The sequence below is a fragment of the Bufo gargarizans genome, chromosome 4, assembly GCF_014858855.1.
Source record: "Bufo gargarizans isolate SCDJY-AF-19 chromosome 4, ASM1485885v1, whole genome shotgun sequence".
Classification (NCBI taxonomy): domain Eukaryota; kingdom Metazoa; phylum Chordata; class Amphibia; order Anura; family Bufonidae; genus Bufo; species Bufo gargarizans.
This window is the reverse complement of record NC_058083.1, coordinates 189,277,752-189,295,275: the sequence shown is the minus strand read 5'-3', so window position 1 is coordinate 189,295,275 and position 17,524 is coordinate 189,277,752. Positions and strand designations below refer to the sequence as shown.

General features: G+C 44.2%; 1 protein-coding gene across 2 annotated transcripts in view; it reads left to right on the top strand.

Annotated features, from left to right (window-relative positions):
- The first annotated feature begins 2,814 nt into the window (after window positions 1–2,814).
- The window catches only part of LOC122936229 (fetuin-B-like), a 48,396-nt gene continuing 33,686 nt past the window's right edge, over window positions 2,815–17,524 (top strand). For both annotated transcript variants that reach the window (XM_044292323.1, XM_044292324.1), the window contains exons 1-4: window positions 2,815–3,072; window positions 5,745–5,870; window positions 16,487–16,574; window positions 16,654–16,820. In XM_044292323.1, coding sequence (XP_044148258.1) covers window positions 2,878–3,072; window positions 5,745–5,870; window positions 16,487–16,574; window positions 16,654–16,820 — 576 coding nt within the window. In that variant the 5' untranslated portion in view covers window positions 2,815–2,877. The remainder of the gene's footprint in view (window positions 3,073–5,744; window positions 5,871–16,486; window positions 16,575–16,653; window positions 16,821–17,524) is intronic.

Sequence of the window (17,524 nt, the reverse complement as noted above, 5' to 3'; positions counted from 1 at the left end):
TAAGACTATATATTCCCACAGTATGGGAACTCTTGGCTATATACCGAGAGAAATATCTTATTAATATCATGAGTAGTAAACAAAATATACGTTACCGGGTCAAAGGTAGACAGAGTTCAGATGGGACCAGTTCTGAAGAACTTTCCTAGTAATCCAAAAAGAATAATCCAAGTTTCTTCTGATAAAGTTTTTCTTTTTGAATGAATGGCTCAATGGATACATGGATCTTTTTTCCCTCTCTCTCTAGTTCTCCCTTGCTACCCCGCACACGAGTAATTATTCCCCCCCTTATCTAAGAATCATCCCCTTTAGATTAGGGATTCCCAATCAGGTAAGGTGGGTGTACTTGCATGCTAATAATACCATGATGTCATATCAACTCCTAATATGGTCAAGAACAAATAATGAAATAATATAATATTGTCCATCTGCCTCCAGATGGCACTGCGGTATTGTAAATGAACATCACAACTTTTAAGCATTTAAAATTAAATATCTAATAATATGTTTTCAGGACCTTGTTGACCTTTCTATATAAATCATTGAGGAAGGTCTTTCCCTGACACTTTTAATTACCTATATCCTGGACTTGTTGGAGTTGACTGTCTTCTCCTATCTTTTTGAAATATAGTTTGACTTGATGAAAATTTCATATAGCGGGTTTGATGCTTGGCATCGGAACTTGTACGTTTCACTTATCTACATCCATGAATAACTATTGTTTTGAAATAACATTTTCTCTTCTCATAAAATCCAATTAACATAAACTTACTTGTTTCTGTACCTTCTACAATACCCTCTAAATGATAAATACATGGTATAACACATATATATATAAATTGATACATTGTTACACATAGATAATACATTATATGAATTATTGATTAACATATGTTGTAAACTAAATATACCATGCAGAGATATATACAATATAATTATGAATATATAAATTGAACTTCATATAGCAGGTGTGCCTCAAGGACATGAAACCTTATCATGTAACCTTGTTCCCTCCAGACATATATGTTTTAGGGAGTTGACTTACTCCTTACAGATGGTCCCACATCTTTAGCAATAACTTTTAAACACAATGTCCGTTTATATTCACAATAATTTTTTTTTATAAACTGAACTTGCCATGAACTCATCTTGGCTTCCTCAGCCACATAATGGAACTTTGGTTCAGGCTGATTTTATTCATAAAGGCAATGAGATGAGCATACATTTTGATCATAAAGTCATTAGATAATATTGTATACGTATGAAAATGCACAACACGACGAGATCCCAACCAAATTACGGCAGTCGTGGAGTCGGCAGTGCTTACGGTGTCGAGCGAAGTGCTTGGAGCCCTTGGGAAGCACTAGGAGCATCCATCAACAGAGGTACCCAGTAGGGGTGCCAGGAGATCCATTACAGTGGTGGCAGCAGTGGGATGGGGTCCTAGAGCGAGGAGAAGCAGCACGGCGACACCATTTGTGGATTTATAATTAGGGCAACGATAGTACTCGTACAGCGCCCCTTGCGACAGCAGCATGGAATCAGCTAGTTCTTGGACAGCGTTCCATGATGAAGAGGAGGATCACCCGGATTACAGGGATGCAGTCCAGAAAGGCGTATGGCACGAGGCCCTGGAGGACGCGCAGCGTCGGCAGGGCGAGAGTCTCCCCAGTGAGGAGCAGAGGTTGCGGTTGGAGCTGCGAATGCCTCTACTGGGAGAGCAGCCCTGAAGGTCTCTCTACTGGCCCTGCAGGGATGCTGGCCCAGATCCCCGGCGGCAGTGTGTCATAAAGGGAGGAGAAACAACCGGTCTCTCTCCCTAGTGGCAGCCCCTGTCTCAGAGAGAGGAAACTGTCGGTCCCTCATCTCAGCAGCAAGCATCACTGGGAGTGAAGATGGTCGCTACCCCTACCCAGCAGTGTTCCAGGGAGAGTAGACAATCGTTCAATTTCCTCAGCGGCAGAGGGCGTTCCAGAGAAAAGAAGTAGCTCATTATTCTACAAAGGGAAAAGTGTGTAGCTTCTGAGTATGAGTGATTGCTATCCCATTGTGTTGGTTACAGGTGGGAATTTTCTGCCTGTAACTGCATGTGATTGATTATGTAAGAAACTGTCTCAGTCTTCCACAAGGTCCCCCATGGGAGTGTCCCTTGCTGGATGACCTGCATAAAAGGCTGACATGTTGCCCCATTAAAGTGTCCTGTTCTATGTTTGGGGGACTGGAACTACACTCTGGAGATTGCTATAATCATTATACTCTCCATAGTATAATCCCTAGCTCTTGTAAGAGCTGTTCCTGTCCCTGCATCACTCTCTGAAGGAAGAGAGGTGTACCCACTAGAACCTGGAAGCCTTGTCGTAGGTCCAGGGTGGGTAGAAGACGGTGAGATACCAACCAAGCTGCGGCGGTTCGTGGGGTCGGCAGTGCTTACGGTGTCAAGTGGAGTGCTTAGAGTTCTCGGGAAGCACTAGGAGCATCCATCAACGGAGGTACCCAGTCGGGGTGCCAGGAGATCCGTTACAATTTATATATGTGAAAATAACTTATTTGCACATGTATTGCAGTGGTCACATCCTTTACCTCATTTTTTTGTTCAGCTTTCAGTTTTTTGTCTTGTTGACTGGTTGGTTAAAGATAACTAGAAAGCAGTTGAGCAAGTCAGTTTACCATAGATAATAAAATGGGCACCAGTCCTGCATAGATAGTGGCAGTATTTATCAAATCAAGCAGACTAATCATTTACCTTTTATTTGTAGTTCCCTAACAAAAAGTTCAGGGATAAAAGCCAGTGTCCACAATTAAGGGCTATATAATACAGGGCATTGGAAGTTATACGGTTGATCAGGCCACACATTAGTTTTGCAGGACTTGATCAACATGGAGCAGTTTGTAATAATAGCCTTATTGGTGGCATTGTGTTCTGCCACAAGCCCTCCATTTCCTAATATAATCGCTCTAGATTGCAATGAAACACTATTTGAAACAGATGTGGCAATGAACCTTATCAACGAACATCGCGATGAGGGATTTGTGTTAAGACCAGTGCGAATTAATTCGGTTGTCCAGCAGGAGGTAAGTGACCATCCTATAGCAATGACATGGTAAAAACAAATTGAATTGGGTTTCCTTGTCACATAAACATATCAACATAAAAATACATGGCCAAAGAGGTGAGAAACCATGCCATCTTTGATAAATTTGATAAAATATAATGATTATAATATCCAGTTTAAACTACAAATCAAAATTTTTAAGTAGGTTTGTATAGGTTTATAGAAATATACAGAGCTGGATTTGACTTTCTTGTTATAACTAGTTTATATAATTAAGTTTACCTGCACAGCAAATCACATTGAACTAAAGTCTGCTGTCCGTTTTATTAATATTAAATATAAGGAATAGTAATATATTACTGTTTAATTACAACATAAATGGATATAATAGCAAAAACATGTAGGTTTTTTGTGGGTTTTAGTGGAAACAGAAAATGAATTAAAAGTTTCTATGCTATTTTACACTATGACTGATGTAGGAGGACATTAAGGAGGACCTTTCACTACAAAAAACGCAACCATCGATTTCAAAGAAACTTGGTATACACATCCCTTGCTACTTGGAAAGAAATCCTGTAGGGGGTCACAGCTCTCTAGGACATATCATTCCTGAGATATTCCCAAAAAATGCAAATATAGCATATCACATGACCTACATTAGCCAAAAGAAGCCTGCAGGTCTTTCTCTTCATACCCCAACTGCCATACACACGGTCACATGCCCCTTATCAGCCAATAGAAGCTTGTAGGTCCTTAGTCTCCACATACAGTTTTACACCAGGTTTCCATAACAACCCAGCCATTTTTCTTCACTGCTGCAGGTCAGCTTTAAAAGGGCAGGGAGCTGTGGATGACACTGTTAAGGGAGCAGAGTGCTGTGGAGGTGAACAATTCAGGGGGCAGGTAGGGTGGCCATTCAGGCCACTCTCAAAAGACGGACTTAAAAACCCCGCCCCCATGTCCCGCTAAGCCACGCCCAAATCTGGTTAGGCCACGCCCCTCCCACGTCGCAGCCGACAGGGATTAAATACAAATGAAGGTAAAAATCAACTTCTGTCAGCTGCAGGGGTGGGAGGGACGGTGACTTTCTCCCTGCAGATCATGCTCAGACAGCACTGTGCTGTTGTCTGAGAGCGAGCTGTTCAAAAGGACATCCCTGCGTGAGATATTCCCAAAAAATATATTAGCCAATAGAAACCTGGTCACATGACCCATATAAGCCAATAGAAGCTCACAGGCCCTTAGTCTCCACATACACACAGTTTTACACCAGGTTTCCATAACAACCCAGCCATTTTTCTTCACTGCTGTAATGCTGTAGGTCAGCTTTAAAGGGGCAGGGTGCTATGGATGACACTGTTAAGGGAGCGGAGTGGTGTGGAGGTCACAGTTCAGGGGCAGGTAGGGTGGCCATTGAGGCCACCCTCAAAAGAAGGACTTAAAACCACGCCCCCAGGTCCCGCTAAGCCACACCCCCTCCCACTCCGCAGTCAACCGGGATTGAAAAAATTAAGGTAAAAACCAACTTCTGTCAGCTGCAGGGGATCGAGGAAGGGTGACTTTCTCCCTGCAGCTCATGCTCAGACAGCACAGTGCTGCTGTCTGAGAGTGAGCTGTTCAAAAGAACATCCCTGTGTGTCCGTCCAGGTCCGGTGCCGGACAGAGGACAGGGAGTCTGAAAGCCGGACTGTCCAGTCTAAAACCGGACGTCTTGCCACCTAAGGGGGCGGGAACTGTGGAGGTCTCTGTTAAGGCGACACGGAACTGTGGAGGTCACAGTTAAGGGGACGGTCTGTTATGGAGGTTAGTGTTAAGGGGAAGATTGCTGTAGAGGCCACTGTTAAGGGGAATTGGGTACTGTGGAGGTCACTAATGAAGGGGCGGCCGCTGTGGAGGTCCCTGTTAAAGGGGCAGGCTGCTGTGGAGGTCACTGTTAAGGGGGCGGAATGCTGTTGAGGTCACTGTTAAAGGGGCAGGCTGCTGTGGAGTTCACTGATAAGGGGTCGGACACTGTGGAGGTCTCTGTTAAGGGGACAGGGAACTGTGGAGGTCACAGTTAAGGGGATGGTCCGCTATGGAGGTCAGTGTTAAGGGACAGGGTGCTGTAGAGGTCACTCTTAAGGGGGATACTGTCGATATCTTTTAATGACACACACAAACATTAAATTAAATAGATGAAATATACCCATACAAAGCTAGGTCCTTTGCACGGGTATATAAAAGTAACATATAAAACATATACAAAAATATGTCATAAGTCAACATATATTTGCCTTAGAATATGCACTCACAAGCACACTAAAATGTAGTATGAAAGGAACCTTATAGGGTGGCCATTGTAATTAGATATTATCTGGATGGTGCCCCTGATTCCAATGGGATCCATCACCAAACCTGTGTTGTATTATACATTTCTCCTCTGATGCCTTCTTTTTCTACAAAAGTGACTGAAGGAAATTGATTGCTATTACAGTTCCCATAGAGGTTGTGACCAAGTCCTGGGAATACTGGTGAACAGCAACCCCTCTGACAATTATAATGGCGGTCAGATATAAGAAATATAGTTGAAAATCACTGAAAGAAAAAACAACTGAATGAGAGAAAACAACACAATGACTTCTAGTTGTTGCTGTTTTTTTATTTTTATTTTTTATTCTCTCTTTTTTTTATTTGATCATTTTCTAATTTCAGCCAGTGACACAACATGGAGGCTTCATCTACTATATGGATCTGGATGTGGTTGAAACTAAATGCTCTGTCCTGAGTGGGAAATCGTGGAAAGAGTGTAGCAATAATCACATTTCATTCCATGAAATTGTAAGTAGAGACCACCAGAGAGCCATGCCACTTATCGATAAGCTGATAATAACAAATACCAGCAAACATCTATAATGTCTTGTGTGTTACACAACAGGTGAATGTGCTAGCTAGTAGAAACATATATAATCTTAGGGAAGAATATGACAGTCAGCATTCTGACATCTGCACTAGCTCATTGTCTGTAGTTATGTTTATAATATTCACCATCAATACATCTATTTTACTTGAGCAGTGGGTTAATATTGCTGCTCTACCCTCAGAATAGGCAATCAATATCAGATTGGTGGGGATCTGACTCCCGGCAACACCACCGATCAGCTGTTTAAAGACTTTCTCTTCAAAATTACCTGTGCGTCCTGTCTCTTGTAATTTCAATACATTCACTGGAATGGGAAGGATCAATCGAGACAATGTGCAGGTAATTATGAGGAGGAAGTAGCACCTACATGAGCCCCACTACCTCTTTAACCAGCTCAGGACCGCCGCACGCAGGATTGCGTCCTGGCGGCGGCCCTGTTGTTCCTCCTAGACGCGCCGATGCATCTTCTCGCGAGCCGCGAGATTTCGGGCAGAGCCGGCCCGCACACGCGCAGTGCGGGACGGGAATCGTTACATCAGAATAATCAGCGCTGGCAGGTTGGTGACTTTTAAAAAATCGAATCAGAAGCCATCTAACACATATTTATAAATATAAGGTGTTAAATGGCTTCTGTGCTCCTCTGCTGGTCCTTTTCGTCAGTTGGTCCCAGCAGAGGAGCACACATCACAGTGAGTACACCAAACACTACACTTAGCCCCCAGATCACCCCCCATCACCCCAATTAATCCCCTTGATCACCCCTGTCAATCACTAGTGAAAGGGAAAAAAGTGATCAGTGTAAACTGTCACTTTTTTTTTCACTAGTATTGACGGTTAGGTTTTAGGTTAGTTTAGGCCCCTTTGTTAGGTAGTTAGCGTCGTTTAGCGCCCAGCCCACCGCACCGCAGTCACTGATTCGCGTATCGCTAATCAGCATTGGTACTTTTATAGTATCTGTAAGTGATCAGAACTGATCACAGTCAGATCTATAATAGTATTAGTGTCACCTTAGTTCGCCCTCCACCCAAAACGCAGTGTTTGCCCGATCAGGCCTGATCGGTCGCCCACACGTGCGTTCACCCACGCCCGCCCCGCCGCAGTGAAATTTTTTATTTTTTTTTATCACTGCACAATCACTTTACAAGCGCTTCGGCGATAAATAAAAAATCAGTTTTGGTATTTTTTATCAATCGCAGCGGCTTCCGGTACTTCGCTAGCCTCCCATTTGTAAGACAGGCTTGCTTTTTTTCTTGGGTAGTCTCAGGGAATACCCCTAAATTTAGTTGCCCAAATGTCAAACAGGGGGTATTCTTCTGAAGAGGCCTACAGGCTTCTGACCCAGTCGGATGAGGAATGGGAACCCTCATCTGACGAATCCAGCGGGTCAGACTAGAAAGCAGTGGCAGTCTGACCCAAAGTTCGGACGATAAGGTTGAGGTCCCTGATACCACCAGGCGTACCCGGCCCCGTGTTGCTAGACCACAGGTTGCGCAGGATCCGCTTCAACGGCTGGCGCTGTCGGATTACGTGGTGAGGCATACACCAGCAGCGCAGCCCATCCTGGACTTAGTACCAGCACTGCCGTAGAACATGGTGAAGTGGCGGGCACCAGAAGGGCAGTTGAAGCTGGTACGGTGGCACGTGCATTAGTTCCCCCATCGCAGCCACCGCACAGACAGGCCCGTAGAGCCCTTAGAGTCCCTGAGGTGCTGGCAAACCCTGATTGGCAGCCCCCAACTTCAGCCGCACCAGTAGTTCCCCCTTTCACCGCCCAGTCTAGAGTTCGGGTTGAGACAGCTCAGATCGGATCGGCACTGAGGTTTTTTGAGCTGTTCTTGACTGCGGAGCTCTTGGACTTTTATGCCCAGTCTCCAAGTTTCTGAATTTAAAACTTTTCTGGGCCTTCTCCTCAACATTGGCCTGACAAAAAAGCATGAATTGCGGTCATATTGGTCCATGAACCCAATTCATCACATGCCCATGTTCTCTGCTGCCATGTCCAGGACACGATTTGAGACCATCCTGCGTTTCCTGCACTTTAGTGACAACAGCACCTCTCGTCCCAGAGGCCACCCAGCTTTTGACTGGCTCCACAAAATTCAGCCTCTCATAGACCACTTTAACACCAAATTTGCAGATTTGTATACCCCTGAGCAAAACATCTGCATAGACAAGTCCCTTATACATTTTACCGGGCGCCTTGGCTTCAAACAATACATCCCAAGCGAGCACGCGCGCCCGGTATGGGGTCAAATTGTATAAGCTCTGTGAAAGGGCCATAGGCTATGCGCACAAATTTAGAGTCTATGAGGGTAAAGATCAGACCCTGGAGCCGGTCGGTTGCCCTGACTACCTGGGGAGCAGTGAGAAGACAGTCTGGGACTTGTGTCACCCTTATTTGGCAAGGGGTACCATCTTTATGTGGACAATTTTTACACAAGTGGGCCCCTCTTCAGGCATTTGTTTTTTAGAACAGATTGGCTGCTGTGGCACCGCGTGACCTAGTCACTGGGGCTTCCCCAACGGCTCGTTACCACCCGTCGTGCAAGGGGGGAGAGGGCTGCCTTGTGTAACGAAGAACTGCTCACGGTGAAATGGAGAGACAAGCGTGACGTTTACATGCTCTCCTCCATTCACGCAGACAATCGAAATTGAACGAGCAACTGGAGTCATTGAAAAGCCCCTCTGTGTCCACAACTATAATTCGCTCAATGACCAGCTGTTGGCTCCTTATTTACTTTCTTGCAGGACAAGACGCTGGTATAAGAAGGTGTCTGTATATTTAATTCAATTGGCACTGTATAATAGTTTTGTTCTCTACAGTAAGGCTGGGAGAACAAGATCCTTCCTCAAATTTCAGGAAGAGATCATTGAGAACCTCCTGTATCCAGGAGGTTCCGTGGCCCCAACCATGAGTGTAGTGAGCCGTCTACATGAGCGACATTTCCCCAATGTCGTTGCTGGTACCTCAAACCAACAGCCACCCCCAAAAAAATGTTGTGTCTGTAGCAGAAGTGGAATAAGGCGTGACCCCCGCTATTTCTGTCCTGACTGCCCTGACCACTCTACCCTATGCTTAGGGGAGTGTTTCGGGAAGTACCACACACAGGTACACTATTAGCATAGGGATTGCGTCACACAGGACAGGCACACAGGGCTCTTAGGGCCCTTTTACTCACAGCTTCTGCAAACCTCTCCTTTCACCTGGGACAAAGTGCATAATGTACTTCGCCACATCTCTGGGCGATTTGTGCTTTGCACATTGTCCCATGGGGAAGGAGAGGTTTGTCCTATAATGGTAAAAAAAAAAGCAAAACAAAAAAAAATCACCGGTAAGCAAAAAAGTTAATGTTCTGTTCCAAAAGTTCTATAAAGTTTATAAAAGTTAATGTTCTGTTCAAATGTTAATGTTAATAAATTTATTGCGTTGCGGCCTGTTTATTTTTTTGCTTGTTTGTTTTTTTATACCTTCTAGGTGGACCAACCAATGAACCAGCTGCAGCACTGATGTGCATTCTGACAGAAGCATTGCGCTGCTGTCAGATTACACAAAAGTCGGTGTATGCGGCGCTGCAAGACGAGATTTCTCCTCTGCAGTAAAAAAGATACGTTTGCCGAGGGGCGGTGTTCATATGCTTTGGCAAACACTTTGTATATAAAAAAAAATTCAAAAAAAAATCCCGGCAATAAATTATTCATCCACATCGATTGATGTGAATGGAGAAATCGGGTTTGCCAGGGCATACGAGCTGAGTGGGTTTGGATGTTGGGCGGAGCTCCTATATCCTGGCAGACGGCTTTCCCCTCCTTTTTTTTCAGCAGAGATTTTTTCATCCACATTGATCGATGCGAATGAAGAAATCTGTGCCGTTCATTTTTTCTTTCAGCCCAGAGGCTGAACGGAAAAAAAAAATCTCATTACCCGTATGCTCAATATAAGGCCCCATGCACACGGCCGTGTTTCACGGCCGTGTGCGGGCCGTGGAACCGCGGCCTGGATCCCTCCTGAGAGCAGGAGCGCACGGCGTCACTGGTTGCTATGACGCCGTGCGCTCCCTGCTGCCGGCACAGTACAGTAATACACTGGTATAGATCATACCAGTGTATTACTGTATTGCGGCGGCAGCAGGGAGCGCACGGCGTCATAGCAACCAGTGACGCCGTGCGCTCCTGCTCTCAGGAGGGATCCAGGCCGCGGTTCCACGGCCCGCACACGGCCGTGTGCATGGGGCCTATGGAGAATAGCAGAAACTCCTAATTCTGGCCATACATGTAATGATTGCGGAGACCCTCAAATGCCAGGGCAGTACAAACACCCCACAAATAACCCCATTTTGGAAAGAAGACACCCCAAGGTATTCGAGGGGCATATTGAGTCCATGAAAGATTGAAATTTTTGTCCCAAGTTAGCGGAAAGGGAGACCCAAAAAAATCATTTTCCGCTAACTTGTGGCAAAAAAAAAAAAATCTTCTATGCACTCGCCATGCCCCTCATGGAATACCTTGGGGTGTCTTTCAAAAATGGGGTCACATGTGGGGTATTTATACTGCCCTGGCATTTTAGGGGCCCTAAAGCATGAGAAGAAGTCTGGAATCCAAATATCTAAAAATGCCCTTCTAAAAGGAATTTGGGACCCTTTGCGCACCTAGGCTGCAAAAAAGTGTCACACATGTGGTATCGCTGTACTCAGGAGAAGTTGGGCAATGTGTTTTGGGGTGTCTTTTTACATATACCCATGCTGGGTGAGAGAAATATCTCTCTAAAATGACAACTTTGTATAAAAAAAATGGGAAAAGTTGACTTTTAGAGAGATATTTCTCTCACCCAGCATGGGTATATGTAAAAATACACCCCAAAACACATTGCCCTACTTCTTCTGAGTACGGCGATACCACATGTGTGACACTTTTTTGCAGCCTAGGTGGGCAAAGGGGCCCAAATTCTAAAGACCACCTTTAGGATTTCACAGGGCATTTTTTACACATTTGGATTTCAAACTACTTCTCACGCATTAGGGCCCCTAAAATGCCAGGGCAGTATAAATACCCCACAAGTGACCTCATTTTGGAAAGAAGACACCCCAAGATATTTTGTGATGGGCATAGTGAGTTCATGGAAGTTTTTATTTTTTGTCACAAGTTAGTGGAATATGAGACTTTGTAAGTAAAAAAAAAAAATCATCATTTTCCGCTAACTTGTGACAAAAAATAAAAACTTGCAGGGTGTTTCTACTGTCTGGGCATTGTAGAACCTCAGGAAACATGATAGCTGCTCAGAAAGTCAGAGCTGCTTCAAAATGCGAAAATTCACATTTTTGCACCATAGTTTGTAAACGCTATAACTTTTGCGCAAACCAATAAATATACACTTATTGCATGTTTTTTTTATTAACCACTTCAGCCCCGCTAGGTGAAACCCCCTTCATGACCAGAGCACTTTTTACACTTCGGCACTACACTACTTTCACCGTTTATCGCTCGGTCATGCAACTTACCACCCAAATGAATTTTACCTCCTTTTCTTCTCACTAATAGAGCTTTCATTTGGTGGTATTTCATTGCTGCTGGCATTTTTACTTTTTTTGTTATTAATCAAAATGTAACGATTTTTTTGCAAAAAAATGACATTTTTCACTTTCAGCTGTAAAATTTTGCAAAAAAAACGACATCCATATATACATTTTTCGCCAAATTTATTGTTCTACATGTCTTTGATAAAAAAAAAATGTTTGGGCAAAAAAAAAAAATGGTTTGGGTAAAAGTTATAGCATTTACAAACTATGGTACAAAAATGTGAATTTCCGCTTTTTGAAACAGCTCTGACTTTCTGAGCACCTGTCATGTTTCCTGAGGTTCTACAATGCCCAAACAGTAGAAAAAACCCCACAAATGACCCCATTTCGGAAAGTAGACACCCTAAGGTATTCGCTGATGGGCATAGTGAGTTCATAGAACTTTTTATTTTTTGTCACAAGTTAGCGGAAAATGATGATGATTTTATTTTTTTTATTTTTTCTTACAAAGTCTCATATTCCACTAACTTGCGACAAAAAATAAAAAATTCTAGGAACTCACCATGCCCCTCACAGAATACCTTGGGGTGTCTTCTTTCCAAAATGGGGTCACTTGTGGGGTAGTTATACTGCCCTGGCAATTTAGGGGCCCAAATGTGTGAGAAGAACTTTGCAATCAAAATGTGTAAAAAATGACCGGTGAAATCCAAAAGGTGCACTTTGGAATATGCGCCCCTTTGCCCACCTTGGCAGCAAAAAAGTGTGACACATCTGGTATCGCCGTACTCAGAAGAAGTTGGGGAATGTGTTTTGGGGTGTCATTTTACATATACCCATGCTGGGTGAGAAAAATATCTTGGTCAAATGCCAACTTTGTATAAAAAAAATGGGAAAAGTTGTCTTTTGCCAACATATTTCTCTCATCCAGCATGGGTATATGTAAAATGACACCCCAAAACACATTCCCCAACTTCTCCTGAGTACGGCGATACCAGATGTGTCACACTTTTTTGCAGCCAAGGTGGGCAAAGGGGCACATATTCCAAAGTGCACCTTTCAGATTTTGCAGGCCATTTTTTACACATTTTGATTGCAAGGTACTTCTCACACATTTGGGCCCCTAAATTGCCAGGGCAGTATAACTACGCCACAAGTGACCCCATTTTGGAAAGAAGACACCCCAAGGTATTCCGTGAGGGGCACGGCGAGTTCCTAGAATTTTTTATTTTTTGTCACAAGTTAGCGGAAAATGATGATTTTTTTTCTTTCTCTTTTTTCCTTACAAAGTCTCATATTCCACTAACTTGCGACAAAAAATAAAAAATTCTAGGAACTCGCCATGCCCCTCACGGAATACCTTGGGGTGTCATCTTTCCAAAATGGGGTCACTTGTGGCGTAGTTATACTGCCCTGGCAATTTAGGGGCCCATATGTGTGAGAAGTACTTTGCAATCAAAATCTGTAAAAAATGACCGGTGAAATCCGAAAGGTGCACTTTGGAATATGTGCCCCTTTGCCCACCTTGGCATCAAAAAAGTGTCACACATCTGGTATCGCCGTACTCAGGAGAAGTTGGGGAATGTGATTTGGGGTGTCATTTTACATATACCCATGCTGGGTGAGAGAAATATCTTGGCAAAAGACAACTTTTCCCATTTTTTTATACAAAGTTGGCATTTGACCAAGATATTTTTCTCACCCATATAGACTCCCTGATCTCCCCCCTGTCATTGATCACCCCCCTGTAAGGCTCCATTCAGACATCCGCATGATTTTTACGGATCCATGGATACATGGATCGGATCCACAAAACGCATGCGGACGTCTGAATGGAGCTTTACAGGGGGTTATCAATGACAGGGGGTGATCAGGGTGATCACCCCCCTGTCACTGATCACCCCCCCTGTAAGGCTCCATTCAGACATCCGCATGATTTTTTACGGATCCATGGATCGGATCCACAAAATGCATGCGGACGTCTGAATGGAGCCTTACAGGGGGGTTATCAATGACAGGGGATGATCAGGGTGATCAGGGTGATCACCCCCCTGTCAATGATCACCCCCCCTGTAAGGCTCCATTCAGACATCTGCATGATTTTTTACGGATCCATGGATACATGGATCGGATCCACAAAACGCATGCGGACGTCTGAATGGAGCCTTACAGGGGGGTTATCAATGACAGGGGATGATCAGGGTGATCAGGGTGATCACCCCCCTGTCAATGATCACCCCCCCTGTAAGGCTCCATTCAGACATCCGCATGATTTTTTACGGATCCATGGATACATGGATCGGATCCACAAAATGCATGCGGACATCTGAATGGAGCCTTACAGGGGGGTTATCAATGACAGGGGATGATCAGGGTGATCACCCCCCTGTCAATGATCACCCCCCCTGTAAGGCTCCATTCAGACATCCGCATGATTTTTTACGGATCCATGGATACATGGATCGGATCCACAAAACGCATGCGGACGTCTGAATGGAGCCTTACAGGGGGGTTATCAATGACAGGGGATTATCAGGGTGATCACCCCCCTGTCACTGATCACCCCCCCTGTAAGGCTCCATTCAGACATCCGCATGATTTTTTACGGATCCATGGATACATGGATCGGATCCACAAAATGCATGCGGACGTCTGAATGGAGCCTTACAGGGGGGTTATCAATGACAGGGGATGATCAGGGTGATCAGGGTGATCACCCCCCTGTCAATGATCACCCCCGTTGTAAGGCTCCATTCAGACATCCGCATGATTTTTTACGGATCCATGGATACATGGATCGGATCCACAAAACGCATGCGGACGTCTGAATGGAGCCTTTCAGGGGGGTTATCAATGACAGGGGATGATCAGGGTGATCACCCCCCTGTCACTGATCACCCCCCCTGTAAGGCTCCATTCAGACATCCGCATGATTTTTTACGGATCCATGGATACATGGATCGGATCCACAAAACGCATGCGGACGTCTGAATGGAGCCTTTCAGGGGGGTTATCAATGACAGGGGGTGATCAGGGTGATCACCCCCCTGTCACTGATCACCCCCCCTGTAAGGCTCCATTCAGACATCCGCATGATTTTTATGGATCCATGGATACATGGATCCGTAAAAATCATGCGGACGTCTGAATGGAGCCTTACAGGGGGGTGATCAATGACAGGGGGTGATCAGGGAGTGTATATGGGTGATCACCCGCCTGTCATTGATCACCCCCCTGTAAGGCTCCATTCAGACGTCCGTATGCTTTTTGCGGATCCGATCCATGTATCCGTGGATCCGTAAAAATCATACGGACGTCTGAACGGAGCCTGACAGGGGGGTGATCAATGACAGGGCGGTGATCAATGACAGGGGGGTGATCAGGGAGTTTATATGGGGTGATCATGGGTGATCAGGGGTTTATAAGGGGTTAATAAGTGACGGGGGGGGTGTAGTGTAGTGTAGTGTGGTGTTTGGTGCGACTGTACTGACCTACCTGAGTCCTCTGGTGGTCGATCCTTATAAAAGGGACCACCAGAGGACCAGGTAGGAGGTATATTAGACGCTGTTATGAAAACAGCGTCTAATATACCTGTTAGGGGGTTAAAAAATTCGGATCTCCAGCCTGCCAGCGAGCGATCGCCGCTGGCAGGCTGGAGATCCACTCGCTTACCTTCCGTTCCTGTGAGCGCGCGCGCCTGTGCGCGCGCGTTCACAGGAAATCTCGCGTCTCGCGAGAAGACGCGTATATGCGTCCAGGAGGAATAAAGCAACCACCTCCCGGACGCATATACGCGTACAGCGGTCGGGAGGTGGTTAAAGACATGTAGAACAATACATCTAGAGAAAAATTTATATAGAAATGTAGTTTTATTTGAAAAAATTTACAACTGAAAGTGAAAAATGTCATTTTTTTTGCAAAAAATTCTGTAAATTTCGATTAATAACAAAAAAAGTAAAAATGTCAGCAGCAATGAAAAACCACCAAATGAAAGCTCTATTAGTGAGAAGAAAAGGAGGTAATATTCATTTGGGTGGTAAGTTGTATGACCGAGCAATAAACCGTGAAAGTAGTGTAGTGCAGAATTGTAAAAAGTGGCCTGGTCATGAAGGGGGTTTAAGCTAGGGGAGCTGATCAACAGGGTACAGGGAATCAGACGTTGCAGATCAGATATTGACCTATCCTGAGAATAGGCCATAAGCATTAACCCACCGCAGAACCCCTTTATCCACTTTCAAGTGAGTGGAACAATAAAAAATTGCATGTTTGGAATTTGAGTCTTTGGAGATATCTAGGTGGTAATTTATCGGTGCTATCCATAGGAACAGACATATTTCTTTGTTTTTTATCTTGCCATGATTTTATTTGGCTTGACAGCAGCTGTCACCGTGTACTATCCACCAATATCTTTTTCACTAGTAGTTTTACTCAGTGAAGAATTATTTAATTTTAAAGAGGACCTGTCACCACTGTTTTAATAGCTACTTGCATTCCCCATGTAATAACAACTCTGGAACATTTATTCTTATGGCTCTATGTTCTGCCGTTCTTTTATTATTTCTACAGAGTACAGAGGGCAGGTAACCTGCACAGTCTGAAAATGGAAGCACTGATTGGATAGAGTGAGTCTGTGCAGGTACACCCCCCCCCCCCCCCAGAACTGGTTACCTCCCCTCTGTACCCTTACTGCAGACTGCTAGCTATTCATTCATAACTTCTTGTGGAAATAATAAAGGAATGGCACAACATAGAGCCATAAGAATAGATGTTCCAGAATTGTTATTACATGGGGAATACATATAGCTATGAAAATAGGCATGCCAGGAGTGGTGAAAGTTCCTCTTTAATACAAAACTGCACATGTTGTTTCCTCAGTCCAGGTGCATAACCTTCCATATAGCCACATAGAGCTTTTCTTGCCAACTCTCTGTGTAATCACTAAGCTTCTCCATTGTTCTAAACTCATCTCTAAAAATATGCATAGAACAAGAATACTTTACAAGCTCTATACTTGTATGCTCCAGGTATCTGGTCACTGTAAAGTCATCACTTTCATATCCAAGACATCGAGAAGTCAGAGACTCTTGAATTATAATTGCACCCTTGGCACAGGTAAGAGCAACGTATAATGTAGGACGTCGGCTGCTCCTGTCAAATCAATCTGCTCGTTCAATGACCCTTTTATTATCAGTTCCTTCTGGAACAGTTTATCGTATTTGCCCGGACTGCCCCAATCCAATCACCGATATCACCCCAGAAATAAAAGCAAAGGCTAATCGCATCATCCAGCAGTTTAATGAAGACAGCAATAAGACGCATCATTTCAAAGTGGATGAAATTGAAAGAGTGAGCGCACAGGTAAGATGCAGCTATGCATGGAAGCTCCTTTCTTGCATGCAGCCTTGTCTATTTCTGACACAATCAATTGAGAAACCAGATCAGGCATTACATTGTGACACAACTAATTAAAAAGTCTAACAGCAGTGAAAGCCCCGATCACAAGAGCTTACAATCTATGAGGAGCTAGAGGTACAATAGTCCAGCCATCTTTTAGAAAAACTATATACTGCACATAAAGCTGCACAAGCCAGTCTCCAGCCAGTGTCTAGAAGGCACAGATATGAGGGGCCTTAGGGTGTAAGTCATGTGGAGGGTACTGTGTGCACTGTAACGTCAATCATTCATGCAGGATATGCGTAGGGCGAACACACTGCACGTGCCCACACTTCAGTGTACACGGCTCACCCCTGTGCAAACACTGCAAGGACCAACATTGCTGCACAGTAAATAATAAGGTAATAATTGCTCTCTGCAAAGATCCTTTAGGGTCCTTGCACGAGACCATATGCCCTCCGAAACACGAGTCATAAGATCATATGAGCACGGGACACATTGCTATATGCACTATAATACAAGTTAAAGACCAAGCCAAGTTTTTCTTTCCCTGCCTTCCAAAAACCCTAATTGGTTTTATCTTTATGTTTTTTATCTTTTAACTTTTTTATTAATTGTATTTTTTACGGTTTAATATTCCATATAGTGCATTGTGGTTTTTTTTTGTG